Source organism: Lonchura striata, chromosome 19, assembly GCF_050655825.1.
Source record: "Lonchura striata isolate lonStrDom1 chromosome 19, ASM5065582v1, whole genome shotgun sequence".
NCBI lineage: Eukaryota > Metazoa > Chordata > Aves > Passeriformes > Estrildidae > Lonchura > Lonchura striata.
The window spans coordinates 10,571,113-10,598,104 of record NC_140721.1 but is presented as its reverse complement, the minus strand read 5'-3'; the positions used below and the strand labels follow the sequence as shown (position 1 = coordinate 10,598,104).

General features: G+C 51.6%; 1 protein-coding gene and 1 long non-coding RNA gene across 5 annotated transcripts in view; one reads left to right on the top strand and one right to left on the bottom strand.

The window, feature by feature from the left end:
- The window catches only part of CALN1 (calneuron 1), a 150,834-nt gene extending 124,250 nt beyond the window's left edge, over positions 1-26,584 (top strand). For all 4 annotated transcript variants that reach the window (XM_085557124.1, XM_085557125.1, XM_021533213.4 and 1 more), the window contains 2 exons: positions 13,383-13,536; positions 19,976-26,584. In XM_085557124.1, coding sequence (XP_085413250.1) covers positions 13,383-13,536; positions 19,976-20,103 — 282 coding nt within the window. In that variant the 3' untranslated portion in view covers positions 20,104-26,584. The remainder of the gene's footprint in view (positions 1-13,382; positions 13,537-19,975) is intronic.
- Positions 4,602-6,997, bottom strand: LOC146765799 (uncharacterized). Its single transcript, XR_014949441.1, has 3 exons — positions 5,974-6,997; positions 5,253-5,319; positions 4,602-5,107 (listed from the first exon to the last, which is right to left on the bottom strand). It is a non-coding gene; the product is annotated as an uncharacterized LOC146765799 (long non-coding RNA).
- Positions 26,585-26,992: the final 408 nt, after the last annotated feature.

Sequence of the window (26,992 nt, the reverse complement as noted above, 5' to 3'; positions counted from 1 at the left end):
AATTTAAAATGCAGCACCCAGAGAGAGGCCAGAGCTACCTGAATCTCCTCACCTGATGAATTATTTATGTCTAATGACAACGCTCTGCCTCAGTGCTGGCGTTTGAAGCAGGACTTCTGATCACCCAAGACTCACCAACCACTCTGTCAAAAATCTCTTTCTTCCCCAAACCCATTCCTCACCTGTACGAATATTTCAGATGTGTTTTCACAAAGCTGCCTGACTTGTAATTAGCGAATGCTCACACAACAAACTATTAAAGAGCAATTAGCTCAGGGAAATTCAGCGGGGCTGTTCGCAGGGCTGAGTCGAGGAGTGATAACATTTCCTTGATGGAGGCACGTCAGGTTTACACAGCCAAACCCCGAAAATTTATCGAATCCTCAGGATCCCTGTGATCCCCTTCATTGTAGGGAGTTTTCATTAGCACCTCTAAAGAGCAGCTAACACTAACACCTGTTCCCAGGGTGTCTTTTCCCATCTCCTCCAGCATGTGTTGCTTTGGCTCTTTGAGCTCTGAGAGAAGCAGATTCCCCTTTGTTCTCCCAGATCCTGAGCATCTCATTTATATCCATTCCTTTATTAATTGACAGAATATATAAATTGAAAACTAAGTTTCATTCCTTCTCACTGCATATAACATTGCCTTGTCAACTCTGATAACTTCTCTCTTCCCAAATAATTTGAAAATTATGCATGAATGCTGCAAACTGCTTAAAATTATATTTTGCAATACCTTCCTTTTGATTACATCAGTTCTGGTGGATATGGATGTGCACACACACACTCAGAGCAGTTCTGGGGGCTCAGGGACTCCTTTCCCTGCAGCTCTTCTCAGCTTTTTTCCCTTGGAGAATCAACAACAACATCAAGCTTCTCCAACCAGAGTGTGCAGAGGGAAAGAAAGGCTTTAATACAGAAGGTGGCAGAGTCTGTTGTGAACTTTTGTTGCCTAAATGTCAATTTTATTCAACTGACCACTTTGCCAGAAAAGAAAAAACACAAATGGAATTTAAATAAAATCAAAACCAAAACAAAATCCTGAAGAAGCCACATTTTCCTTTACTGGGAAAAAAACCAAAATCAGTGAAAAATGGACCTGTTTTGGTGCCTAAGCCCCAGGCAGGTATGACAGAGTCTGCCCACCTTATCTCTGATAAAATCCAGGTGCACTTGACACACTCAGGTAGAGAGCAGATATTTCAGCCTGGGTCCAGCACTGACAGCAAAATTAATCCACAGTAAATGGGCAGGTCAGAGAGGAGCACAGAGATGATGAAACAGCAGGCTTGGAGCAGCCTGGTCTATTGAAGGTGTCCCTGCCCAGGACAGGAGATGATTTTAAGGCCCCGTCCAACCCAAACCATTCTGGATTCAGCGATTCTGAGTTACCAAAGAGCTCTTGGTGCATCTTAGATTGTTCTTTTTGCTTTCCTTCACCCTCTCCTTGGTGAAATCAGCTGTTGTGAAATGATTCTGAGGGCAGCAAAGGCTGGGGGAGCCCAAGGAAGGACAAAGCAGGTGGGGGGGACACTCGGAGGGCAGCAAAGCACAACTTCCCCTCGGTGTGGCAGAAAAGGGGCAGAAAAGGGGCAGAAAAGGAGCCACTCAAACCCTCAGCAGATGCAGGTTTCTCTCTCCCGAGGGATTTCAAACCAGGATGAAGCACGCCAGGAAAAGTGTCAGGGATGACAGGAGTGATGAGCTGGAACAGCTGGCCAGGGAGCACAGATTTCCTGCAGGGAGAGGCAGCTTGTTGTGAGTGGGGAAAACAGAAAACTTGACACGTGCCTCCAAGGAAAAGGGGAAAAAAGGACTTTCTGGAGCTGGTGGTGGAGCTTGACCCCAGGCAAGGAAAGGAGCAGGACCTTTCCAAAGGCTCTTCTGCAGGCAGGCACTGAGGGGGTGTCACCCCTGGGAGCTGGGGGCGTCCCCAAGGCCTGAGCCCAAACCACAGGGTCACAGGAACGCAGCAGGATTGGCATTTGCTCAAACAAAGCTCAAGATAAATCCTTGGCAAACTCAACCCCTCCCCTCACTCAGCAGGGTGGATGTGTTAGGATTCCAAATTCCCAGAGATCACAGTCCCGTCTGGGCTTGAGCAGACACTTTGTCCTCTGCAAGTGGAGCTCTGGAGATGTTCCTGGGTCAGGGCTGAAGGGAAGGCAAAGGACAGCCTGGCTTTGCAGCCTGGTCCTTCTTCCACTGACTGTCACAGGATTGATTCCAGCCTCTGTCCTCAGCTTTTCCTTCTGCAAGATCTGTGAATTTTTATTTTGCAGAAGAAGGAATTTCTCCAGCAGATGGAATGGGATGAAAATGCTGCCATTGAGCCAAGCTTCTTGAGCAAATAACAAACATGAAGTAACATTTGCAAAGGAACTGCACCCAGGGACTGATGAAACTAAAACTGCACTCAAAGACTGATGAAACTGAGATCCTTTCCAGGCAAAAGGCCACCCCAAAGCTGGTGCTGGTGCTGATGCTGGTGTCCCTCACAACAGGTTCCTCTTCCAGGGCTGGAATTGGTCACATCACTGAATGCCATTTCTCCTGGTCCCTGCCAGGGTGAGTGTCTGCAGTCAGCTCAGGTCAGGCTGCCAGGTCCTTCCCTCTCGCCGTTAGGACTCCAATTAATGAGGTTTTAATGAACTCGGGGCTCAGAGCTTTCATGGATCAGTGACATTTCCTATTAGAAAAATATCCCTGCTCACGCTGTGGAAGCTTCATGTCCTTCTCCAGAGCTGGGGCAGAAGCTGAGGACTCCAGGCTTGGAATGAGCAGGATTTTATTAACACATTTCATAATTTGGTGAGAAAAATAGACTGGTACCTGCAGAGCAGAGGAAGCATCAACAAGGCTCCAGATGACATCTTGGACTCAGTGGAATAAAGAGAAATAGAGGATTATTGCCAGGGGAATGGTCTGATGTCAGAAGGAATCAGTGAGGGAGGGAGATTTCAGTGTGGCATAAGGCTCATTTTCCATATCCACCAGCACAGAGAGCCAGGATGGTTTGGGTGGAGTGACCTCAAAGCCCATCCAGTGCCACCCCTGCCATGGCAGGGACACCTCCCACTGTCCCAGGCTGCTCCCAGTCCTGTCCAGCCTGGCCTTGGGCACTGCCAGGGCTCCAGGGGCAGCCACAGCTGCTCTGGGAATTCCATCCCAGCCCCTCCCCACCCTCCCAGGGAACAATTCCCAATTCCCAATATCTCACCCATCCCTGCCCTCTGGCAGTGGGAGCCATTCCCTGTGTCCTGTCCCTCCATCCCTTGTCCCCAGTGTCTCCCCATCTCTCTTGTCAGCACCTTCATGCCCTGCAAGGCCACACTGAGGCCACCCTGGAGCCTCTCCCTCTCCAGGTGAACATTCCCAGCTCTGCCAGCCTCTCCCCCAGCAGAGCTGCTCCATCCCAGCCTGCTGGGCTGGCTTGGGAAGCCCAGCTTTGATTTGCCCCAGGTGCTGTCCCTACTTCAGCAAGGCTCAGGGTGGGGGAGCTGAGCTGGCACATGACAATTTATTCAGTTTATTTTAGTGGGACGAGAGCCCTTAAGTGTCACTGAGCTAAATATTTCTCTAATTCATGCAAGCTGAAGTGCAGTGAGCAGCCTGATGTCACAGGCCTGGGTCAGAGCTCTCTCCCGTGCTGTGGCTGCCTTGGGGACAGGGTAAGGTTGGATTTCAGGGTAATGTTCTTCACCCAGAAGGTGCTGGGCACTGCCCAGCCTCCCCAGGGAATGGGCACAGCTGCCAGAGCTCCAGGAGCTCCCAGGGATGGATTGTTGGGTGTCAGGAGCTGGGTGGTCCCTGGGGCCCCTTCCAGTCAGGATATTCTGTGATTGCACATTCAGCTCCCCAGAGACTCATGGTCAGATCTGCCATAAAGGACACCCCGAGACAAAAGATAATCCAGAGGCATTTATTTATTTATATATTGTGATACAGCACAGCAAAATCTGATGACTGGGCAGTCCAGACAAGGCAGGGAAGGAAAATTCACTGGAGCTGCTGCAGCTGCTGTGTCCTCTGTTCTGAGGAGCCCCTTGGGTCCACCTGTGGCACATTCCTGGTGCAGATGATGGGATGGAGAGGGAGGCTCCCACTGCATTCCCAGCGGGCTCCAAACAAGCACGTGGAGCTCCCAAATGTGTTCCCAATCTGCAGCATCCCTGCTGGCCCCAGGTGAGCTCTTCCCACATTTCTCCTGCACTCTGCTGTGGGATCACCTGTGCTGGGGGCCCAGCTCTGCTCCTGCTTTCCCTGGGGCTGCTGAGCTTCCCTGCAGGGAAAGCTGCTCATTTATCCCAGCGTGGAGGTGCCCGAGCTCCCTCCTTGGTGCAGACTGAGTCAGGCATTCAAATCACTTTGCTGGAGTTTATTTTTCAGCACTGACAGCTGCTCTGTATTTTCTGCTCTCTCTCTGTTGTTGGTAGCTGCTAGGAGCTCACAAATGCCAAGTGCATTGCTGGAGGGGACTTCAGAAGTGATCACCTTGTTTGTAGCACGGCAAGGAAATAAATCATGGACTCCCTGCACTGGAGTAACTGAGCAGATACTCCAGGCTTTGGTTTTGATGTCGTGGTTTTCAGCTGAATTAATCTTAGTTCAAACAATGGTTGCTATGCGGAGAGCAAAAGGTGGCATAAAAATAATTACAACATGCAAACATAAGGAAAGGCAAATCCACATCCCAGCACGGGGTGACAGAGAGAAACAAATTCAAAATATTCAAATCATTTCTGTCCTTCCTTCCCGTCCTTTGAGCACCAAATTTTCCCATCCTGTGCTCTGGAATTGCTGAACTGAGCTGCAGCAGGGGAGAGGTTTTGCATCCCTACAGCGTGGGGGGAGTTGGGAAATCGCCCCAAAATTGGTGTTTTTGCCTTGGCTGAGCAGCTGCTGGGGCTGGGCAGGCCCCACTGGGACACACTGCTGGTGGCACTTCCATCTCCTCTCTGTCACCTCCTGGGCCCCATCAGCAACGTCAGGAACGGCTGGCATTTCACACTTGTTATTTCTTCCTTCTCCCTACAAAGTGCCAGTTTGACAAATGATGACTTTTCCTTGCACAGATAAATTTCTCCTGCTTTAGGTGAATTTCTCACTGTGAAAAAAAAAAAGTCTTTTCAATATTTCATGTCTTGCAAATGAGAAGGTGCCAGTCCTGAGGTCCTGGGATATTCCAGACCATGTCAGCTCAGATATAAAAGCTAAGAAAAGTAGGAGGAAGGGGGGAATTTGTTATTTACCATGTTTGCCTTTGGGGAAACTCCAGGGGCTGGAGTCCTTCCTGGGAAGTGGTTGAACATCACCTAACTGATGGAAGCGGAGAATAAAAACTCTGGGATTTTTCTATTTTTCCTTTTGCTTTAGAGGGTGGCCAGGCTGGCACAGGTGCCCAGAGCAGCTGTGGCTGCCCCTGGATCCCTGGCAGTGCCCAAGGCCAGGCTGGACAGGGCTGGGAGCAGCCTGGGACAGTGGGAGGTGTCCCTGCCATGGCAGGGGTGAACTCGAAGGTCTCTCCCAGCCCAGCCCATTCTGGATTGTGCCTTGGCTCTGGCTGGTGCTGCACAGCAGGATTACAGGCTCCCTTTGCTGCCTCATTGTCATTATTTTTCATTAAGCACCACCAGCAGTGCCAAGGATGCCTCAAGTCCCCCCCACCAGCAGTTGTGGGTCTGCCCTGTAAAGCCTTTATTAATGTTGTGTCCTTTGTGCAGTCCAGGAACAGGCAGCAATCCTGTTCCTGCAGAGGGACACAGGATTTCATATTACAGGATATCTCTGGATATTTTTGCATAAATATTTAGCAACTATTATGTCCTACACTGAGAAATCCTGCCTTTTTTTTTTTTTTTTTTTTTTTTTTTTTTTTTTTTTTTTCCTGCGGTGTAAATGATTTTGCTCATTTTGAGGCTGCCACCTGCCTTTTCCATGTCAGAACAGACAGCACCATCAGAGCAGTTTTACCCCAGCCCACTGCTGGATTTACCCCAGGACGGGAATCCACGAGAACTCCAGATCCGGGGGGAGGGAGGCAGAAGATAGTTGGTGCCAGATGGGAATTTTCAGCATTAGCCTCATTAGCTGGGAGGAGTTTGCTGCCCCAGAGGCTCCCCCAGGCCTGCTGGAGGTCAGGAAGGTGCAGCCCTCGTTAGGGATTCCCTTTGATTAGGATCAGCCTGGCAGCCCTAAACCCACACCACAGAAATTGGTGGGGCCTGTTAATTTGTGCTGCAGCCTCCGAGCATTCGCTAATTTAAAAACCACCAAACCTCCACTTCCCCGTGGTTTACTAAACGATTTCAAGTTAATTGAATGAGGCCAGCATGAATATTCCTGCTGCGTTTGCCAGGGAGGTGGTGCCTGTCAGGGGGGCTATTCCTCTCAGCCCAGTTTAAGAACCATTAGATCCCAGCTGGGAAGTGGTGGCACAGCCAAAAACTCTTTCCCTGCTTAAATCATCGCCCCAAAATTAATCTGGATCTAGGAAAGGCTGGGAGCAGCCTCACTAGGGGGTGAGACCAGCAGAGGGAATTACATCTCCGGGCGCGGGGGGGAATTCCAACTCCAGGTTTGTTCTTGGATGGAAAAGCGATTCCAGCAGCGCTTCCCATCTCCAGAGCCAAGCGTGTCCCGCGGGCTCCTGGCAGACACGGGGGGCCACGCCAGCCCTGGCCCCGGCTCTGGGGGATGCTCCAGAGCCGCGCCGAGCACTGGGGAGCATCACGAGGGAAGGGACCCCCAAGACCCCCGAGTTCAGCCCCCGGCCCCGCACAGCCGCACCGTGCCCCATCCCTGGAGCAGGGCGGGTTTGGAGCCGTGACCCGGGGATCCCGGGAATCCCAGGGGTGTTCCCGCTGATCCCATGGGGGCCAGCTGAGCTTGGAATTCCTCCCCGTGTCACAGTGCGGGCTCGGGCTGGGGGTTTGGGACTCAAACCCCACTGGAATGTCCGGGTGTGCCCTGGAACCCGCTGGGCGTTTGTCACCGCGTGTGACAAATGTCACCGAGCCCTGCTCCGGAGCTGCCGGCAGTCGCGATAGGGGACGAGGGAATTTCACGGGGATGTGGGATGTTCCTGTGGGATGTTCCTGCCGGGATGGCAGCTCCGCCAGCCCCGGGGGAAGCTGGCGCGGCCACCTGGCTGTCCTGGGCATGTCCCCCTGCCCGCGGCGCTGTCACCAGCCCTGCCCGCCGCTGGCCGAGCATCCCAGGTGATTCCCAGGGAATGGCTCCCGCTGCCCCGGGCACTGCCGGTGAGCGTGTCCCCGTGGGAGGGACGGGATAAGGGGATGGGATGGGGATAGGATAATGGGATGGGATAATGGGATGGGATGGGGCAATGGGATGGGGATGAGATAAAATCGTATAGGATGATGGGATGGGATGGGGATGGGATAATGGGATGGGGATGGGATAGGATGGGAATAGAATAATGGGATGGGGATGGGATAACGGGATAGGATGGGGTAATGGGATGGGGATGGGATAAAATCGTATAGGATGATGGGATAATGGGATGGGATAACACCGTGCAGGGAGGGCAGGGCTCTCAGTGCTGGGATCCAGCCCTGGGCAGGATGGGACCCTGTCCTGCCCACATCTCCCTCCCACACCAAGGAGGGGATAATCCATCATGGGTGGAGCTCTGCTCCCTCTTGCCGGCTGGGAGGGGCTTGAGAGGGATGTGCCTGGACATTTGGAAGCTATTTCATAGGTCCCATTTATACATATGTATGTATTTGTGTGTTGTGTGTGTATACACAATTTATACTTTAGAATTTTTTATCATCATATCCCAGAGTGGTTTGGGTTAGAAGAAACCTTAAGACCATAAAGTTTTAAACACTTGCCATGGGCAGGGACACCTTCCCTAGCCCAGAGTGCTCCAAGCCCCATCCAGCCTGGCCTTGGGCACTGATCCAGGGGCAGCCACAGCTGCTCTGAGCGCCCTGTGCCAGGGCCACCCCAATTCCACCCCAGTATTCCATTTACCCTTGCCCTCTGGCAGTGGGATCCATTCCCTGTGTCCTGTCCCTCCGTGCCTTGTCCCAAGTCTTTCTCCATCTTCCTTGTTGGCCTTGTCCCAAGTCTTTCTCCATCTTCCTTGTTGGCTTCTTCAGGTCCTGGAAGGCCACAGTGAGGTCACCCCAAACCTTCTCTTCTCCAGGCTGAACAATCCCAACTCTCCCAGCACAGGAGAGGTGCTTCATCCTTCTAAGTAACATTTACTATTACCATTACCATTACTATTACCATTACTATTATTACTACAACTATTAATATTAACATTAATGTTGTGTAATAACAACAGTGACCATAATAGTAGTAATAATGAAAACAACAATAATAATATATAATAAGACAATACTTTTCTCCATACAAATATATCTATACATGTGCAGAAAGCCCAAAGCTGCTCTCAGACTCCAGGTGGTTTTGTGTGTTTGTGGCAGTGTGGGCAGAGCCCCTCTGCATCTGCCCTGGGATCATTCAAGCCATGCAGAAGGTCTGAGGGGTGAACAAGGGCCTTGTTTGTTACTCAGAGATTGTCCAGGGCTGCCCTGAAGAGATCAGTGGAACACGGACACGGGGCTTTGGGCCATGCTTAGGGGTCACTGCAGAGATGGTGCTTTGTGCCTGGTTTAGTGCTGGAATTGGGGTCAGGCCCATGGCTGGACTCGAGGATATTTTCCAACCTAAACGATTCTCTGTTTCTTTTAAGCTTTTGGGGTTGTAGAATTAATTTTCAGAGCATGAGGCAAAATCCTGCTCCACCTGGAGCCCTCAACAGCCCCAGCTGACCCTTCCAAGTGGTTTATGTAGGAAAATAAACCTAAAATAAACCTGGGTCTAAGTGCTCTCCCAGCTAAACCCTCCCTGCAAGAGCAGCCAGTCCCACCTCTTTAAAAGACCCTGAAGGTCCCCAGAGTGGCCCTGCTGCTGTCACTGCAGGGTCCCCCTCACCTCATCCCCCTGCAGGGCAGCAAGGCCACCCTGGAATTCCAGAGAGAAGCAGGGAGAAGCCTCCCACTCTTTTGTTTTAAAGCTGAGCTGATATGAAATGATCAGAAATGCTATTCCAGCATTTAACCCCTTCCCACTGGGCCATTCCTGCACAGGGCAGAGGAGCCTGGGTCAGGTAGGACACAGAACTCCCTGGGAATGGGGCTCTGCAGGCAAGGCAGACACAAATTTGGGACATTTCGACTGGGGAGACTCAAGGAACTGAGGTAGGGATTAATTTCCTGCAGGAATTTTAAGTCATGCTAGATTGGACCATGTCCACTTTCCCTTCCAGATGTCTCATGGGACAACATCCTCCAGCCTCGGGGCTCCCTCAGGAGCTGCAGTGCCCAGTTCCTGGTGCTCTCCACAGCTCCCACTCACAGCAGCACCTGGAGTTTGTGTTTCACTGCTCACAGCGAATATCTCACAAGCAGCTCCATTGATTTCTCCTAATTACAAATCCTATAGAAAGTTTTCAGCTTGCCATAGTCCCCATTTCCCTCCCCACGGAGTCAATAAAAGTTAAGAGTTGCTCCCTGGTTCCTGTCACTGCCACAATAAAACCCGGAGTAATTGAAAAGTGAATCAGGGAAATTGCTGGGTTGGAGAGCAGGGATAATTGGAATTACTTGGGAGCTCAAGCAGAGCTTGTCCCTGCCTGGCCTGAGCTGGAGCCACCCTGGGCACTCTGAGAGCTCAGGGAGGGTGGCTGTCCTGCAAGGAGCAAGGCAGAGACCAAACATCACTGCATAAATTCACAGATTGACGGAGAGTTCTGAGTTGGAAGGGACCCCCAAAGATCGAGTCCAGCTCCTATGAGACAGTGAGGGTGATGTTGAATCCCATCTGAGGTTGTTCCACTTCCTAAAGGAGACAAACAGCAACAAAACAAGTTAAAAAGATAATTTCTCTCTGCATTAGCATAACATTTGAGATGCGGCAGCAGCTGAACATTTGTCAAGAGAACGATTCCTTCCCTCCAGACAGATTTTAACTGGAACAGGAAAACCCCAAAGCCCTCAAGTCATTACTGTGGGCACAATCTGAGGATGAGCTGGTCCCCACAGCTGTGCTTGTGCTCCAGCCTGGAGCACAGAGACTCTGAAAAGGCTTTTTAGTGGCGATGCTGAGAGAGGGAGAGCAGCAGAGACTGAGAGGCTGAGGGAGCTGGGGCTGTGCAGCCTGGGGAACGGGGGGTGGTGGGACCCCAGCCCCTGCCAGGGCCTGGAGGGGACACAGGGAAGGCAGAGAGGGACCCTGCACCAGGAGCTGGAGGGACAGGACACAGGGAATGGCTCCCACTGCCAGAGGACAGGGATGGATGGGATATTGGGAATTGGGAATTGTTCCCTGGGAGGATGGCACAGGTGCCCAGAGCAGCTGGGGCTGCCCCTGGATCCCTGGCAGTGCCCAAGGCCAGGCTGGACAGGGCTGGGAGCAGCCTGGGACAGTGGGAGGTGTCCCTGCCATGGCAGGGGTGGCACTGGATGGACTTTAAGGTCCTCCCAACCCCACCCATCCTTGGATTCTCTCATCGCTCCTGAGCTTCTCAGTCTGAGGTTTTCTTCCCTGACCCCTGCTCATTGCACAGGTGCAAAATCATTCATTCTCCAAGGGGTTAATGAAGGAAAATGAGTGCACTTTGCTTAAGCTGGGCCCTGCACTATGCCCATCTCTCCCTGTGTGTGCAGGCAAATCTGCACACATCCCTCTGGTTTTATCCAGCAGCCACAGAAACACCAATTTCTCCAATTCCCTTCACTCATTTCCTGCACCATCCCAGCCCTGCTGCAGGAAATGTGCAGGGAAGTGGAGAGCAGGGACAAGGTTCTGGCTCTGTCCACACGAAAAGCATTTCTGTGAACAGCAGGGCTGATGGGTTTGGTTTTTCTGCTGTCCTTGTTCCTCAGGGATTCAGCTAAAAATAGTGAGCACCCCATTGTCACCAGTGGCTCCTTGGTGCCCAGTTCAAAGCTGGGCTGCAAACCCCCCTGGGATTTAATCACCAATTTCCACCCTGCTTTGTTGTGCATGAACACATCTCACCAGCCCTGCTCTGCTGTCTTTAATGTTGAAAAGAGAGCAGCTGTGCTCTTCACATCCTGTTCCATGACAAAAAGCGTTTCTCCTGGCAACTGAAGGTGTGGAAATTTGGGATAATTCCTCTGGTTGCCTTGCGGCAGGGTTGGGGGTGTCGCTGGAGGTTTGCAGGTGGCAGGGAAGCTGCCCAGGGTTCCCAGCCCTCCTGGGTGGCTTCCTGCAGTGCTGATTGCATGGGGGTAAAGCCAAGGATTTCTCACCCAACACCCCATCCTGCATTCCTTTGGAGTCTTCATCCTGGGAAACCCCAACCTTAAACTGAGCCCCAGCAATGGCAACCCCACAATTCCATCCCCTTGTCCCTTCCTGCCTGCAGGAGCAGCCCCTCAGCATCTGGTGACCCCATTCCACCTCGTCAGGGCTGATGCTCAACCTCTGCTGGAATTCTCCTCCAGTTCCTGCCTCAGGGACAATTCTGGAGGCCAGTACAAATCTGGTCTTTGCTGTACTTTGTGGGTTTGGTTTTTCTGCCTTCAGGGAATCAGAATCACAGAAAGGCTTGGGGTGGCAGGGACCTCAAAGCCCCTCCAGTGCCACCCCTGCCATGGCAGGGACACCTCCCACTGTCCCAGGCTGCTCCAGCCCTGTCCAGCCTGGCCTTGGGCACTGCCAGGGATCCAGGGGCAGCCACAGCTGCTCTGGGCACCTGTGCCAGGGCCTGCCCACCCTCCCAGGAACAATTCCTAATTCCCAATATCCCATCCATCCCTGCCCTCTGGCAGTGGGAGCCATTCCCTGTGTCCTGTCCTGCCTGGTTTGTCCTTTTCTCCCCAGGCTGGGGAAGGAAGGAGAATTTCCAGCTGCATCTCCACTCTCCCAGCAGAAGTAGCTGTGAGTTGGCATTGCCCTCCCTCCACTGGGGCATTGACCCAGAGGGGTTTGGCCTTTCTGGGTGTCCTGAGGGTGGCTCAGATGGGTGGAGGAGCCCTGGAGGGCTCTGGTTGCTGTGCCCAAACCCTGCTGGGGCTGCAGGGCTTCACTTCGAGGAGCTCAACAGAGGAGGAGATTCTGTAGCATACAGAAAAACTCATCATGGCTCGGGACATTTCCTTCTTTCCAAAACTCAGAGAGACTCCCCTGGTGTCGGAACTGAGCTATTGATGATCCCTGGATTGTAGAAAGTCTCTGTCTGTCAGCCCTGCTGCCAAAGCAGAAGCCATCATTGGTCTGTTCTGGTTTCCAGGTTGTTTATTCTGTTTATCTCTCACATGTTCTGCTGCCCTGCCCAGCTCTGTCCTGCAGGGCAGCGTGTGGGGCTCTGCCCTCAGTGGGATGTGACAAACATTAAATACCAGAAACTCCCTGGGCTGGATTTACAATAACGTGCCAATATCTGTCACCTACGTTGGACAGTGTGTCCCCAGCCTGAACCAACAGAAAAATGCCAACAGCACAGTGAAACATGGAGGGCATGAAGAAGGAGGAAAAGGACAAGGCACACCCAATTTCCTCCATCTTGTATCCTTTGGACCCCTAATCTAGAATCCTAAAATTTTACTTTTGCACCCATGCCACACTTAATTATTACTTATATCAAACACTCAGAGCTTGTAATTCATCCTGTAAGATTGAAAACTCTTTTCCATGGCCAGAGATCACAGCCAGTGTCTCTGGGGCTCTGTCCAGGGGGTTCCTGAGCCCTGCCAGGGTCCCAGACCTGCCAGGGCAGCCAGAGGGAAGCTCTGGATTCCCACATCTCTGCTCCCCTGGCACTGTGCAGAAGCCATGGTGTGTCTCCTCTCTGCTGCACCATTAGCAGGGATTAATTAACACCACAAACTGCACGTGTCCAACGTCCTGCTGGGGCAAAATGTTTGCATTCAGCAGGAATTGTGGGTTTAACACTTGGTTAGTGTGAGAGCAGCACTTCCTACTGGATCCAGAACAGAAGTCTGCTCCGAGGGAAGTGTCCTCTGCTTGTTCCTCTCACTGAGACACAACTGGGGGGGTTAGGAATGTAAAAAATGAGGCAGAAACAGGGTTGTGGCTCATGGGAGGTGTCAGAGCTACCAGGGGAATCCCTGAAGGTTTTCGTTTTGTTGGGATGGACTGGATTGCTGCCTCTCCTGTCTGGAAGGCCATCCCTGGCACAGGGCTGGCTTTCTCTGCTGCTCCACCAGTGCCAGCACCCATTGAGAGCATGCCTGTCAGAGTGAAACCAACCCCAAAGAGCACAAAGCCACGCTGAGCTGTTGAAATGAGGCTGATAAAAGACGAGCTGGGGACTGTGGCCCCGTCCCTGGGTGTAACTGGGCTGTCTCCCACAGTTTGACATGCAGAGGATAACACTGGAGGAGCTGAAGCACATCCTGTACCACGCCTTCCGCGACCACCTCACCATGAAGGACATCGAGAACATCATCATCAATGAGGAGGAGAGCTTGAACGAGAACTCTGGCAACTGCCAAACGGAGTTTGAAGGTGAGAGAGGAGGCCTCTGGGTTCCTGTTCAATTATCCCCATCCCAATCCCATTATCCCATCATCCCATCATCCCATCATCCCATCATGCCATCCCATCCCATCCCATCCCATCCCATCCCATCCCATCCCATCCCATCCCATCCCATCCCATCCCATCCCATCCCATCCCATCCCATTATCTGTGTCTGTAAAACTCGCTCTGGTCCTGGTGCCTGGGGTTGCCAGGGAGTTATTTTGGAGTGAGGAGCAAGGACACACAGAGAGCTCAACAGCTGCCCTCAGACTTCTTCCCTCCCTCAGAAAAGCTGATCCTTTCCAGGCAGGGGGATGGAGCACTGGGGGTTTCCCCTCTCTCTGGTGGGATGCAGGCAGAGGGATGTGCTGAGGTCAGTGTCTAGGCCAGGCTGAATTTCCCCACAGAAACACCTTGATTTCCCTCATCCCACCTTGGAAAGACTTTCTTGGCACTGGCAAGGCCCTAACAAGCTGTGTTGGGCTTCTCCAGTTTTCTGCTGAGCTCCCAGGGGCGAGTCCTCTGCTCCACTGTAACACCAGCAGTGAGCAAGGGGGTGCTGCCATGGCCTGCTGCTCTGGGGACCTTTTGCTCTGAGCTGCCAGGACCTGCAAATCCAAGGGCTGAGCAGTGCTTGGAAGGACCCAGAGAAGGGGAAACATCTCCTTCCTTCAGCAGAGCCACAGGGTCAGGAATCGGGATCAGAACTGGCACCTACAGTAAATTTTGCACTTGGACAGGGCTGACACTGGCAAAGACATTTCCCATTTTAAGCCACCTCAGAAAAAGCATTTTCATTTCCTTGGCCAGAGGAAGTCACACCGCTCTGAAGTGTTGCTGCTTAGAGCAACCAAAGAGGTCCTGGTTGCTCAGACTGGGGCTGCCCCTGGATCCCTGGCAGTGCCCAAGGCCAGGCTGGATGGGCTTGGAGCAGCCTGGGACAGTGGGAGGTGTCCCTGCCATGGAATGAAATGTTTTTTAGGTTCCCTTCCAACCCAAACTGTTCTATGATTCCATGAAATTATCTCAAGTGCAGAAGAGCCCAGGGAAATGGAGCAGAGAAGCTCAGAGTTTGTGCCCTGGTGGAGCCACTGCATTTCCCACCCAGCAATCCCACTTTAGACCATTTGGGGGGAATTGTGACATTCTGTGGGATCAAACAGCTCCGAAAAGGCACCAGGCAGAGACAAAAAGCAGAGGATGAAAATATAGTCCAGTCCTTGGCCTGATTAATGAATGGGATGCAGCAGCTCCATTCTCACCCTCACCTCTGTCAAACAGGGCAGAGAAGCTAGAGGAGCACAGCTGAATTTTAAAACACCTGCAGGAGGGAAGCAGAAGCAGCAGCACTCTCCAAATCAGGCCAAGAAACAATTTTGTTCCTCCTGGAGAAGAGCGAGAGGAAGAGATGTTTCTCCCTTGCCTGGAGCTGTTGGTGCCCACTGACCTGCTGATCCCTGGGGACAGGAGCCAGCTGTCACTGCTGCAGAGTTTTGGGAGCTTGGCTGAACCATCCCAGAAAAAACCCTGCGTCCCTAATGCTCAGCATCTCATTTTGGAAGCTCCAGTTTCCAAAAGTGCAGCAGGAACAGCTTTTCTCGTGGGATGTTTTGGCATTGCTGGTGCCAGGCAGAACCTAGAAGGAAAACAGACCCTTTTTTAGATGTTGGGAACACACACAAATCCAGCAGGGAATAAAGATCAGCTGAACTATCAACAACGGGGCAAAGTTTTGCTCCCGGTCCCAGTGGAAGGGGACAGGTCTGGTCTGGCAGCTCTGACAGGAGCATTTCTGCCAGGAAGGGACAGGTTGGGTCCTTGCAGCTCTCCAGGCTGGCCAGGAATGACCCACCAGTGCCCTCAGAGTTCCCAGTTCTCAAACACCAGGATCCCTACAGGATTCCAGAGCATGTCGTGGATTGTGGCACCTCCTGGGGTGTGTCCCTGGGGTCACTCCTAATTAGTGCACTGAAGGAGATGCTTTTTGGGTAGAACTCCTTGAGTTTAATTTAGATGCCACCTTGGGGTGAGATGAATTGTACCCTAAAAGAACCCTATTTCTTAGTTCAACTCCTCAAATTGCAATTCAAATATTCCTTTCACCTCCCATCTATCATCCACCCTGCTGAAAGGCCTTTAATTCTGGGGAGGAATGAAACCAAGATGAGCCCCAGTGGCTTTCACTGGGATCTGGGGATCTCCTAAGGGAGCAGACACAGCAGAGAGTTCCAGGAGCAGCTTGGTGAAAGGGAGATCACCAGTGTCGCCTTTGGGTGTGTTATGGAATCTCCGACCAGCCCCAAGCCCTTCTCCTCCTGTGGGCAGAGACATTCCCCTTCTCCACACTTGGACATTTCCCTTCTCCACACCTGGGTGAGCTGCTCAGGTGCTGTTGTACAGTTAATATGACCATCAGGACAAAGCCACGAGATTTCTGCCATACAATTAGGCCATTAGGTGAGAATAAGTTCTTGATGACCATTAAATCTTCTATCAGTGTCAATGTGGATGACAGACCTTGCACCTCTCACCACACAGTTTACCCCAAATACAATATTTGTATTAGTGTCAGGGCCAAGCCCAGGATTTCCTCAGCTCCCTCTGAGCACTGAAGTCATTTGCAGGATGTCACATCCAGGGGAAGGACATGCCCAGGGCAGAGGCACAGCTCTGTCCTGAGTTTTATTTCTGTTTTTACCAGCACTCAGGGCAGGACAGTGAAGGCTGTGAGATTTCCTGGAACACAGGGAAAGGACAATTTGCTGTGCTCCCAGAGATTTACAGGCCAGCAGCCTTCTCCTTGATCCAACAGTAAGGACACAGAGCTGGTGGCACAGCAGTGTCAGTGGTGACAGGACTGCCGGGGGGTCCCACCCTCAGCCATGACCCTCAGCTCCATGGGATGCAGCCAGCAGCTCCTCCCTGCCTCCTCTGTCCTGCTCAGCTCACTTTGGGGATGACAAAGTGATCTGTTCAACCAAAAATAACTCCAGGCAGCCAGAGCAAGCCACCATCACTCACCTGTGGCAGGGCTGGGACAGGGCACTATAAATACCCTGCTGTGTCCTTGTGAGGAGCTGTTCTCCTGCAGGAGAGAAGGCTCCCAGTGCTGGGAGCATCCCAAACCCACTGTGGGCATTGTGACCTGGAAACAGCCTGGCCCCATTAGCCAAATTCCTGCTGGAGGAGCTCTGGGGCTGTGGTCTGTGCCGGGGGGGGGATTTCTCCTCACCGGCCTGTCCTGGGACTGTGGAGAAGATGAAGAACGACCCAGCCTTGATTTGCCTTTGCCTCGTGAGGTCTGATGGATGTTGGAAGCCTCTGGGTTGCTCTTCCCCCTAAGAAGGGTTGAGGATTTCTCCAGAGGAGCCTCAGGCTTTGCTCATGTCTAATGAATCAACCAACATCCAATTCCTGGCATGTCCTGTGGGTGGCAAAAGCTCCCAGTGCACCCAGATGTTGGCATCCAGCCCTGGGACAGTGCCAGCTGTGGGAACAGGAAAAGCAGATTCTGTGCTCCGAGATGATGGGTTTAGAGAAAGGAGAGACCTGAGGGCATACCCTCCCCAGTAAGCAGGGCTGGTTAAATGGAACTTCAAGAGGGCAGCAGGTAGGGAAGAATTGCAGGAATCAGGACATCAGGAGTTCCAGCTCCTGTGTCTCTCTTTGGATTCCAAGGGAGCAGGGCAGTGCTGGTACCATCTCCTTCCTGGAGTCATTCCCAGCCTCCAGCAAGAGGGTCTGGCTGGGCCTTCAGCCCCTCCACAGACATTCCCCTTTCCCCTGGGGTTATTTGTAGGTAATTTGGATGTTTAGTGTCCCTTTAGTGGCAAAGAGCAGTAAATGGGACTTCCCTGCATCCTGCTGCCTTCAGGCTCTGTAATAGAACAGAACCCTCAAGAAGTTGTTCAGTTCAGGAACATTTCTGCAGAAACACCGAGCATGTTTTATCTTTTCCTCTGAAGAGGTGAGTTTGTTATCCCAAAAAACCCTTGGCCGGCCTCAGGCTTCTGTTCCCATCACCAGCCCATCACCAGCAATGCTGGTGGTGTCAGTGATTTCTCTGCTGCCTGGGAGTGCTTTCAAAGTACAGAAATAATAGGAAAATACATTCCAAAATAACTACAACTGGGCAGGAATGAGCTTTTCAAAGCACCAGGGCATCGTGCACAAAGCCAGGGAGCCACAGCACTGATCTGTGTGGTTTATAAAAGCCAGAGAAGGAATCCAGGAGCAGGGCAGTGCAAGCAGGGAGTGAGGAATTTGGGAGAGCTGCTGGCAGGGGGGATTTCTTTGCCTGCCCAGAACACAGTGAGGCCCCACTCACATTCCCTGCCTGGGGCAGGATGGCTCCAACCCTCCTTAAGAAGGGCTCTGTGCCCCTGGCACTGAGCTGGGGCCACTGGGAGCTGGGCCTGGGGCACAGGCACTGCTGAACACCAGCCAGAGGAGGTGATGGGGGAGAAAGCTGGGGTTCAAAACCCAGCATCCAGGGCTCTCTGTGCAGTAAGGTTCAAGGCTGGATCAGAATGAGGGGATTTTCCACAAATTCTAAAAATATTCTCCTTTCCAGCTTTCCAAATGTGGGCACCTGCAGCCTGTCCTTGGCTGCATTTAGGTTTGTTTTGGGGTTGTTGTCAACCATCTGAAAGCTTCCTGTCATCACAGGACCGTCCATGAGGAGAAGGTGACAGGGACATCCCTTCCCAGGGCAAACGAAGCCCAAAGAGCAAAGCAAGGCCCAGAGCAGGCAGGCAGAGCTGTCCATCCTGGGTGGGATGATTTCCTGGCTGTCCCTGCCTGACCTGGGCAGGCCAAGAAGGCCAAGTGCCAGGTCCTGCACTGGTTCCGTGGGGCACAGCAGGAACAGAATGTCCCATGGAACACTCCAGGCTGGGAGAGAAGGTGGAGGACAGCTGGCAAAGGGCCTGGGGGTGCTGGTGCCAGTGGCTGGACATCAGCCCAGGTGTGCCCATGGTGGCCAAAAAGGCCAATGGCACCTGGGCTGCACCAGGACCAGGGCAGGATTTGTCCCCTCTGCTGACACTGCTGAGGTCACACCTCAAACCCTGGGGGCAGCCCTGGACCCCTCAGGACAATGCAGACCCTGGAGGGCTGGAGCGTGTCCAGGGCAGGGAACGGAGCTGGGAAGGGGGTGAGCCCCAGGAGCAGCTGAGGCAGCTGGGAAGGGGCTCAGCCTGGAGAAAAGGAGGCTCAGGGGGACCTTGTGGCTCTGCACAGCTCCTGACAGGAGGGGACAGCCGGGGGGTCGGGCTCTGCTCCAGGGAACAGGGACAGGAGGAGAGGGAACAGCCTCAGGCTGGGCCAGGGCAGGTTTAGATTAGAAAATAGGAGAAATTTCTTCACTGAAAGGGTTGTCCAACAGTGGTGGGATCCCCATGGCTGGGAGTGTCCAAGAAGTGTGGCTGTGGCACTCAGGACATGGGTTAGTGGTGCCCATGGTGGTGGTGCTGGGTGATAATTGGGCTGTTCCAGCCATCACCACCTTCGGATTGCCTGGGGGAACCTTCAAGGCCTTTGCAAACAAATCTCCACAGTGCCCCAACACCACCCGTGGCTCTGACTTTCAGATGTGGGAAGCCAAGGCAGAGTCATGAACTGGCTTGATTAAGTCACAGCACGAATTCTCACTGACGAGCTTAGCGAAAAGTAGAATTAAATAAAACAACTGCTAAAAATCCCAACTCTGTCTGCTTTTTAATTGCTGATTTCATCTCTTTTGACAATTATTCTGCAAGCATTCACTTGGAAAGGTTCTTAATAAATCTGATTTGGCTTAAGCACAGAAAACCTAAAACCTAAGAAGTTTGGAAAAGTGACTCATGTGCCATGGATACTCCTGGGAATTGTCACAGTGGGGGCCTGAGTGTCATCAGAAAGCACTTCTTGATTTTCCACTTGTTCCCAGTTGACCTGGATGAGTTGGAGGGATTCACACAGGTTGATAATCGCTATTAAAGAACTTTAGAAACAACTTAGTTCAGACTGAACGAGAGGGAGTTTAGGTCAGAGAGTGGGAAGGAGGGTGGGCAGGCCCTGGCACAGGGTCCAGAGCAGCTGTGGCTGCCCCTGGATCCTGGGAAATGTCCAAGGGCAGGCTGGATGGGGCTTGGAGCAGCCTGGGACAGTTGGAAGTGTCCCTGCCATGGGACAAAGATGAGCTTTGAGGTCACTTCCAGCCCAACCCAACCCATTCTATGATTCCAATTTCACAAAGAGCTGAAAAGAAATACACAGCTAACCCCAAACATCCCTGTGAGCATTAAAAGCCACCATGAGGGAAGGACTGGGATGGGCTGGTTTGGAAGTGCTGGAGGGTCGGGGGGGGTTGTTTGGTGGTTGTTTGGTGAGAACGGGAGGGAACAGAAGCCCTGCCCGTGTGACGCCCCTCTTGTCCCCGCAGTGCACGCCCAGAAGCAGAACCGCCAGACGTGCGTGCGCAAGAGCCTCATCTGCGCCTTCGCCATGGCCTTCATCATCAGCGTGATGCTGATCGCGGCCAACCAGATCCTGCGCAGCGGCATGGAGTAGCGCTGGCACGGCTCGCCAGGCCCTGGCGCGCCCAGGCCCCATGCATGCGCAGCCCGGGAGAGCTCCCGCCCCGACCCCACGGCACCGCCACGCGGGCACGGCCGGCGCCCGCGCCGGGAGCCGGAGCCAGCGGCGTGTCCTGTGAACCAACCGCATCCTTCTGGCAGGGACATCAAAGGGCTGTTCTAATGCTTTAAAGGTTTCGTTTCCTAATGCAATAATCCCACGTCCAGGAGTCCCGAATTATTGCTTCGAAACAGCAATGGCAGCGCGGAGGACGCTCGGATCCGGCGCTCTGCGCTCTGGAGGAGGCCCAGCCTCGTGACTTGTCCTTACCCAGGGCCCGCTGACTATCCCACGGAGCTCCCGCCGGGCCCACATTCCCAGGAAGTTGATCGTAGCATTGCCACGAGCAAGTCCCGTTCCTTTTGTTCCACGTGTTCCAGCTTCACTTTCCTTTTCCCTTATGACCATGCCATGGAGTTTACGGCATTAGAGGGGAGCTAGAGCATCCTTGTACAGTATTTTCTGAGGAAAAAAGGGGAGAATTTGCCAGCACCATACAAAATGTCTATTTTTTGCTTCATCAACTCCGCCTTTGACACGAGACTGTGGGGTAGCAGGAGTCTGTTGGCCTTTTTTTTCCGACTGTGAATCAGGGCTTGAGGAGCACCCCTTGTTTTCCCACCTGGGCATTGCTGAACTTGTGCAAAGTCTTCCAAGGGACTCTGCCACCACCAGCGCCAGCTAAACCTCCCTCTCCTCAGGCCTCTCTGCATATTCAACATTTCCTCTCCAGCAGTTTTATCTTTCTTCTTTATTGATCTTCAAGAATTTTTTTCCCAGGTGAAAATCCTGAGGGAAGCTCTCCCTGAGCTTTCCTCCTCTCTCCCTGCCTGTACAATTTTAATTTATTCCATTTCATGTGGCCTGGTTATGATCTGCAGTGAAACCTCCATGGCAGACATCATCCTGTGGGGGAGGTTCTATTTTCACCCACATGGTAAAGTGTTGGTTTGACCAGCCAACTTCCCATTCCCTCCCAGGATCCATCCCACCACCCCCATCCCATGGCAGGCTCCAAAGGGGGCCATTGGAAAAGCCAAGCTCAGCAGGAGAAGAAGGAACCAAACCTGAGCCCACCCCCGTGTGTTTGAAGTGTGTCAGACTTCCAGATCTGGGGAGAGTTGGGTGTTTTTCCTGGAATACATTCTGGGGAGCAGCAAGGAGGAGATGGAATGATGCAGAGCAGGGACACGACACGGGAAGTGCAAGGAGCCAGGATTGCTTGGGAAGGTGTTTTTCCTTTGAAACTCGACACGAATCCGTGCATTTCCCTTTGGATGAACTGTGCCCCTGGGTGTCACACCAGGACAGAGGTGATCTCCTGCCCTCCTGGGAGGGTTTTGCCAGCTGGTGATCATGGAGTGCTCCAAGGGAGGTCCATGGAGGCACTCGGGTGCTGGAGTGCTGGGAGAGCTCCAGGCACACCCAGGCACCCTGAGATGTTGCTCCTGGAAGTGGAGGTTCCCTGTGCCACAGGAGGGCCAGGAGGGCTCCCCTAGGAGTTGCACAGCCCCAACCTCCCTCATCCCACCCTGCAGCCATTGACTTACACTGGATCCATCCCCAAAACTCATTCCAGCTCTTTCTTTTCCACTAGTCCGAGTGACAACATTTACCTGCATTTTTAGCAGCCCAATTTAAAAATCTGCTGCTTGTTGTCCTGTCTCTCACCACCCCTTTAAACTCAAGTCACTTTTTAGTGTCTCAGTGTCCCACCGCCACCTTTTCCTGCCATTTTCCTGGTTTCCCCTCCATCCCAAAGACAACACCTTTTCCACAGCAGCTGAGTTGATTTATCTGCCTTTCCCAAATTCCTGCATTTCTGTTCTGCTGTGACCAATAGAGGTGAGTTGCAGAATATTCCATGAAAAAAAAGATTCTGTCTCCCAGAAGATGGAGAGATTTCCATTTGCTACAGGGTAGCAGCAGAATATCTGTGGAGTATTCTGATATGGGATTCTCAGTAGTGGGGAGCCCAGACACATTTTCTGTGCAGAGCATTGCAGATAACGAGTTTGGAAATAATTTTGAGGAAACTCATCCCCACTTTTAGCTCTCAGGGGTCTGTGGAAAGGTGGCAGCTGTGGGAAAAAAAGTCTAAATGTTCCTTGCCACTGAGGAAGACTCATTTTGTCCCGAGGCTTGTGCAGATGGAGGTGGAGGGAGGGATGGGGGAGCATGGGGTGGAGCAGTGCCTCCACTGAGCCCAAACCCACAACCCCAAACCCACAACCCCAAACCAGGCATTTCCCCACCCATTTCCTCACCCATGTGCCACAAACCCCCAGCAGACTCCAGGCCCAGCAGCACCTCATGGACAATGATTGTCTGCATTCCTTGAAGCTTTCTGGAAGGCTCCAGAATTGCCTCCTGCATTCCCCATGAGCCTTGTAAACACTGCCATTCTCCAGCCCAACCCTTCCCCTCGCAGCTCCATTTGTAAAGCCAAACCTATAATGAATATATTGGTAAAAGCCATAGCCTGGTGTCAGTAGAGTTCATTGCACAACTCCCCACTGATTTTACTGGGTACAGGATTTTTGGGGCTTTGGGGTGTGATTTTTCAGTAGGGAACCTCACTTTTCCATTACGAATCAGGGTCACGTCTTGCCAGAGGTCTCCTTTCCCTTCCTAGAGCAGCCTTCCTCCATCTCCAGGTGTTGTGAAGAGATCCCTTCTTTAATCAGTGGATCCTGGCAATGCAGGATGGATCAGGCCAAGCTATTCCATCCTTTCCTTCCCTACAAACTTCCCATCCAGCAGCGCTGAATGTCTCCTACCTCCCTCCCTGGCTCCATTTATGTAACATCCATTTATCTCTTTTTTTTTTTTTTTTTTTTTTTTTCTTCTACACAAGAGGGGGAAAATAGGGCTTTTTGCTGCTTTTACAGACAGGAGGTAAAAATAGAGCAGTAAAATTCTGATTGGAACCTGATGGCAAAAGCTGAGGGGGGAGAAAGCAGAAGAATCAAAGACATAAAAATAAAAACCCCACATCCCATACTTTAAGGAAAAAAAAAAAAAACTATTTAAGTGCTAATTAACATACTTAAAAAAAATACCCAGACTGCAGCAGAGCTGTCAGAAAAAGCTCCAAACTTCTGCTCTTGCCAGTTCCAGGAGGATTGAAGTGTCTTTTCAGCCCTGCAGTTCTGGAGGAACAGGAGATTGCCATGGCAACCCTGGCTGTTCGTGACATGGGTACCACCGTGGCAGAGCACACACGATCCCAGGCTTCCAGGGACGGGCAAACAGCTCCCAGCAGTGGGACAGGGGCTTTTCATGGATTAGGGAATCATTAGGAATTCGTGAGCAACTCTGTTGGCTTGGCCACAGAGAACCGTGTGCAATGAAGGGGATTGACGTGCAGGGAAGGCTTTGAGAGGGACGTGATGATTTCAGCCCCAGAGAGGCTTTAGTTTCATTCAGGAGGGAGTGAAATCCACTCAGCCTGAGCACTGCCTGTCCTGGGCTTGCTGAGGACCCTTTGGGAAGGTTCTCCACGTGGGAAGGATTTGGGTTCCTCCTCCTGCAAGGCTGCAGCCCTGATCACCATTGGTGACCTTGGCTTCAGCCGCTGGCTTTAGCAGTGACCCTGATTCCATGCCCTGGAGAAGCCAGCAGAAGGAACAGCAGCCTCACCAATGCTGAAATTATTTGGAGGGAAGTGAATTCCAGCAAAAGCTGCTGCAGGAACCCTGCTCACCTGTCAGAGCCAAAGCCATGAGGAAACCACAGCTGGGGAGCAGCCAGGCAGGACAGGCACAGTGGCTTCGTCCTGAGCACGGCCAGGAGCTGAACTCCAGGTCCTTGTGGGGCCCTTCCAACTCAGGATATTCCATGAGGGTGGTGCTGGTGGCCCTGGAGACCCAGATCCTGCTCACAGCCAGTGACAGCTGGGAGGTGTCACCTCTGGTGCCACCCGTGGGAGCCTGGCCCCTCCACGAGTGCACCACTGAGGAGGAATTTCTGATCAGAAGCAATGTCAACATGATCAAAAGATTTAAATTAGGAAGGCTTGGCTTTGTTGGGACTGCACTCCTCATGCTGTGGGAGGTGATAGGTAATTAAAGAGAGTTCACAAAATAATTCTTCCTGCTTGATGGGCATCCCCACATCCCCCAGTCACTGTCAGCACCTGGGGCAGTGATCACAGAGCCCAGGTCCAGGGTGAGCAGGATGGTGGGAGGGAGGAGCACCCCCAGCTCCCATCCCTGCTCCCCGGTGAGCCAGAGCTGAATTCCTGGGTGTAATCCAGTTCATTTGAGAGATTCCATCCCGGTTATCCAGAGGTTTCACCTGTTGGATGTGTGCAGTGGCAGGGCTGGATGTTGGCTGCTTTAATTCCAGCAGCTTGGATACCATTCTTTATAAGCAGGGCTGAGTAAAGAGGGGTTTTAAATCCAGAACTAGGGCAGGGAGCAAGGAAAGCAAGCCAAGCTAGAAAACATTCCCAAGGCTGCCACTCTGGATGGCTGAAATCTGTTTGGATGGGCCGAGTACCCACTGGTGCTTTCTTCCATTGAAGCTTAGGAATATTTTGTCCCAAAAAAAAATGAACCCTGCATCCTCCTGCCTGTTGTAGAAGAGTGAAACATCTCCTGGGCCACCCCTGGTACTGGGAGGGGCTCCATGCCCTGGGGCAAGGGGGTCTTGCAGCTTTTCCCATGGAAAACAGCCCCTGCACGTGCTGGGAGCTGCCAGGGCTGTCAGCACCCTGAGGTGACAGGAGCACAGCCCCCGTCAGCCCTGCATCAGCCAGGGGAGAAGCAGTGGGAGGAATGACATTAAAATCTCTAAGAATGAAGTCCCTTCTTTTACCCACCCCTGTAATCCATGATTTAGTTGTTGCTTTATGGATGAGCATTTGAAAGAAGAAAAACCAGCTCTTCTAAAATGAGAATCTGATGAAGTGTCTTTTTTCTTGGCTCTGAATCACGCTTCCATTCCACTGATGAAGATGTACAGAACTTGCTGGGTTTCAATCTATTATTTTACCCTCCTGTGCTCTGACAGTGCAATTACTTTTCCCTGGCATCACTTAAAACCTGTTCCTTTCCCAGGAATTTAATGCAGAAAAAGTTTCACCCCATTTCCATATCTTTGTGTTGTTGCCTGTTATCAGGATGGGGTCTGCATTTCTCCAGTTCAAAAAGGACATTTTAGGCTGCTCTAGGAAGTGATGAACCTTCACCAAGAGCAAGGTGGGCAGAAAATCTAAGAGCATTTAAATTGAAGTATGCACCACTTGCACCTTTCCAGTGGCAAAATTCTGTAAAACTTCTGTAATATGGCATCTTCACTATGAAATAATTGCAGCCCCAGAAGAGGGAGAAAGGAGAAAAAAGAAATCCTCTGGATCTAGAGCTCATCACTTGATTATGAAAGTACCACAGGGTTATATTTTATTTTCTGTCAAGACAGACCAAAACACTTTGTAGCCTTGAAAACCATTGCTAGATGAAATTGCCATTTCCCACCCAGTTATTTCCCCAGCTGTTCCTGGCCTGTCTTTGCCAACATCCCAAACCAGCAGCTGGATTTGCCCCTCTTGAGGTGAGATCCGTGTTCCAGCTTTCCTTTCCCAGCTGCTCCTGTGTCCCCACCAGCCAACCAGGAGACCTTGGCAAGCTCTGAGGTGGCTTTGGGTGCCACCAGTGCTTGGGCACCTTCTGTCCCTCCTGGGGGCCGTTCCGAAGGGTGCAGGGGGTGTTGTTGACATCAATCCCCAAATTCCTGCCTCCATTCCCAGGGCAGCAGCCCCAGGGTGGGCTCACCTTCCTGAGCATCCCTTCCAGAGCAGCCAAAGCTCTTCCAGCTGTTTTTCCCTCAGATTTATCCGGGCTGGGTGAGGAAGGGAGAGCAGGCTGCTCGTGGGCCCAGGGTCAGTCAGAAATAACTCATTAGAGTTAATTGGAATAAGCCCAGGACCCAGGCTGTTGCCATTGAATCTATAGCAGGATCTGAGGAATCTTGATTCATCTCTAGGAAGGTCTCCACTAATCCCTGTGGCTCCCTTTTGTCACCAGCTCATGTTTTCCGAGCCATTTACTGTTCATTTGTAAACTCACCGGGTTTTTTTGGCTCGTTAATGAAACACATGGCTTTTTAATTAAAGAAAAAACTTCACAAAGTCAGCAGCATAATAGTAAAAAAAAAAAAAACTAACAAAAAACCTTTGTACAAAATACTGTAAATATTAATATAAATTAACTGGGCATGCAACTGAAATAAATCCTATGTTATTACAAGTTATCTGAGTGTATAAAGGAGTGTATAAAGGAAAAATGAATGCCATATGTATCAGCTGTTCCCTCTAACCAAACTCTACTGTAAATATATAATCTGTATAAAAATATTTTAATTTTACCATTATTTATGCAATAGAAATAAAGGTTTTTTTTCTTTTGATGAAGCTTTTTTTCTTCTTTTGAAGCATTGATATTTATTCATGCCCAAGTACAAGAGCAAAAGCAAGATTTGCATAAAATATTAGGACAGAGACCCTTTATTCCTTCTGAGAGATACATGAACATTTGAAAGGGGAGGGTTGTTTTGCTTTGAAAATAGATTTACATATTTAAAAGCCTGCTACTACAGAAGGAGCTCCTGTCTGGAGAAATGGGATCAGCAGTTCCAGATGCACAGGAAGCCAAAGGGAGGGACTGAACTTCTCTTCTGGAAGGCAAAGCCACAACTGGTCAGATCTCAGAGAGAAAGGTCGGCACTTGCTTTAAAAAAAAAACAACTTCCATTTTTATCCCTCCCAGAGAGCCAGAGGCTGATCCCTGAGCTCGGGTGGGCTGGGGCACTGTTACTGCTG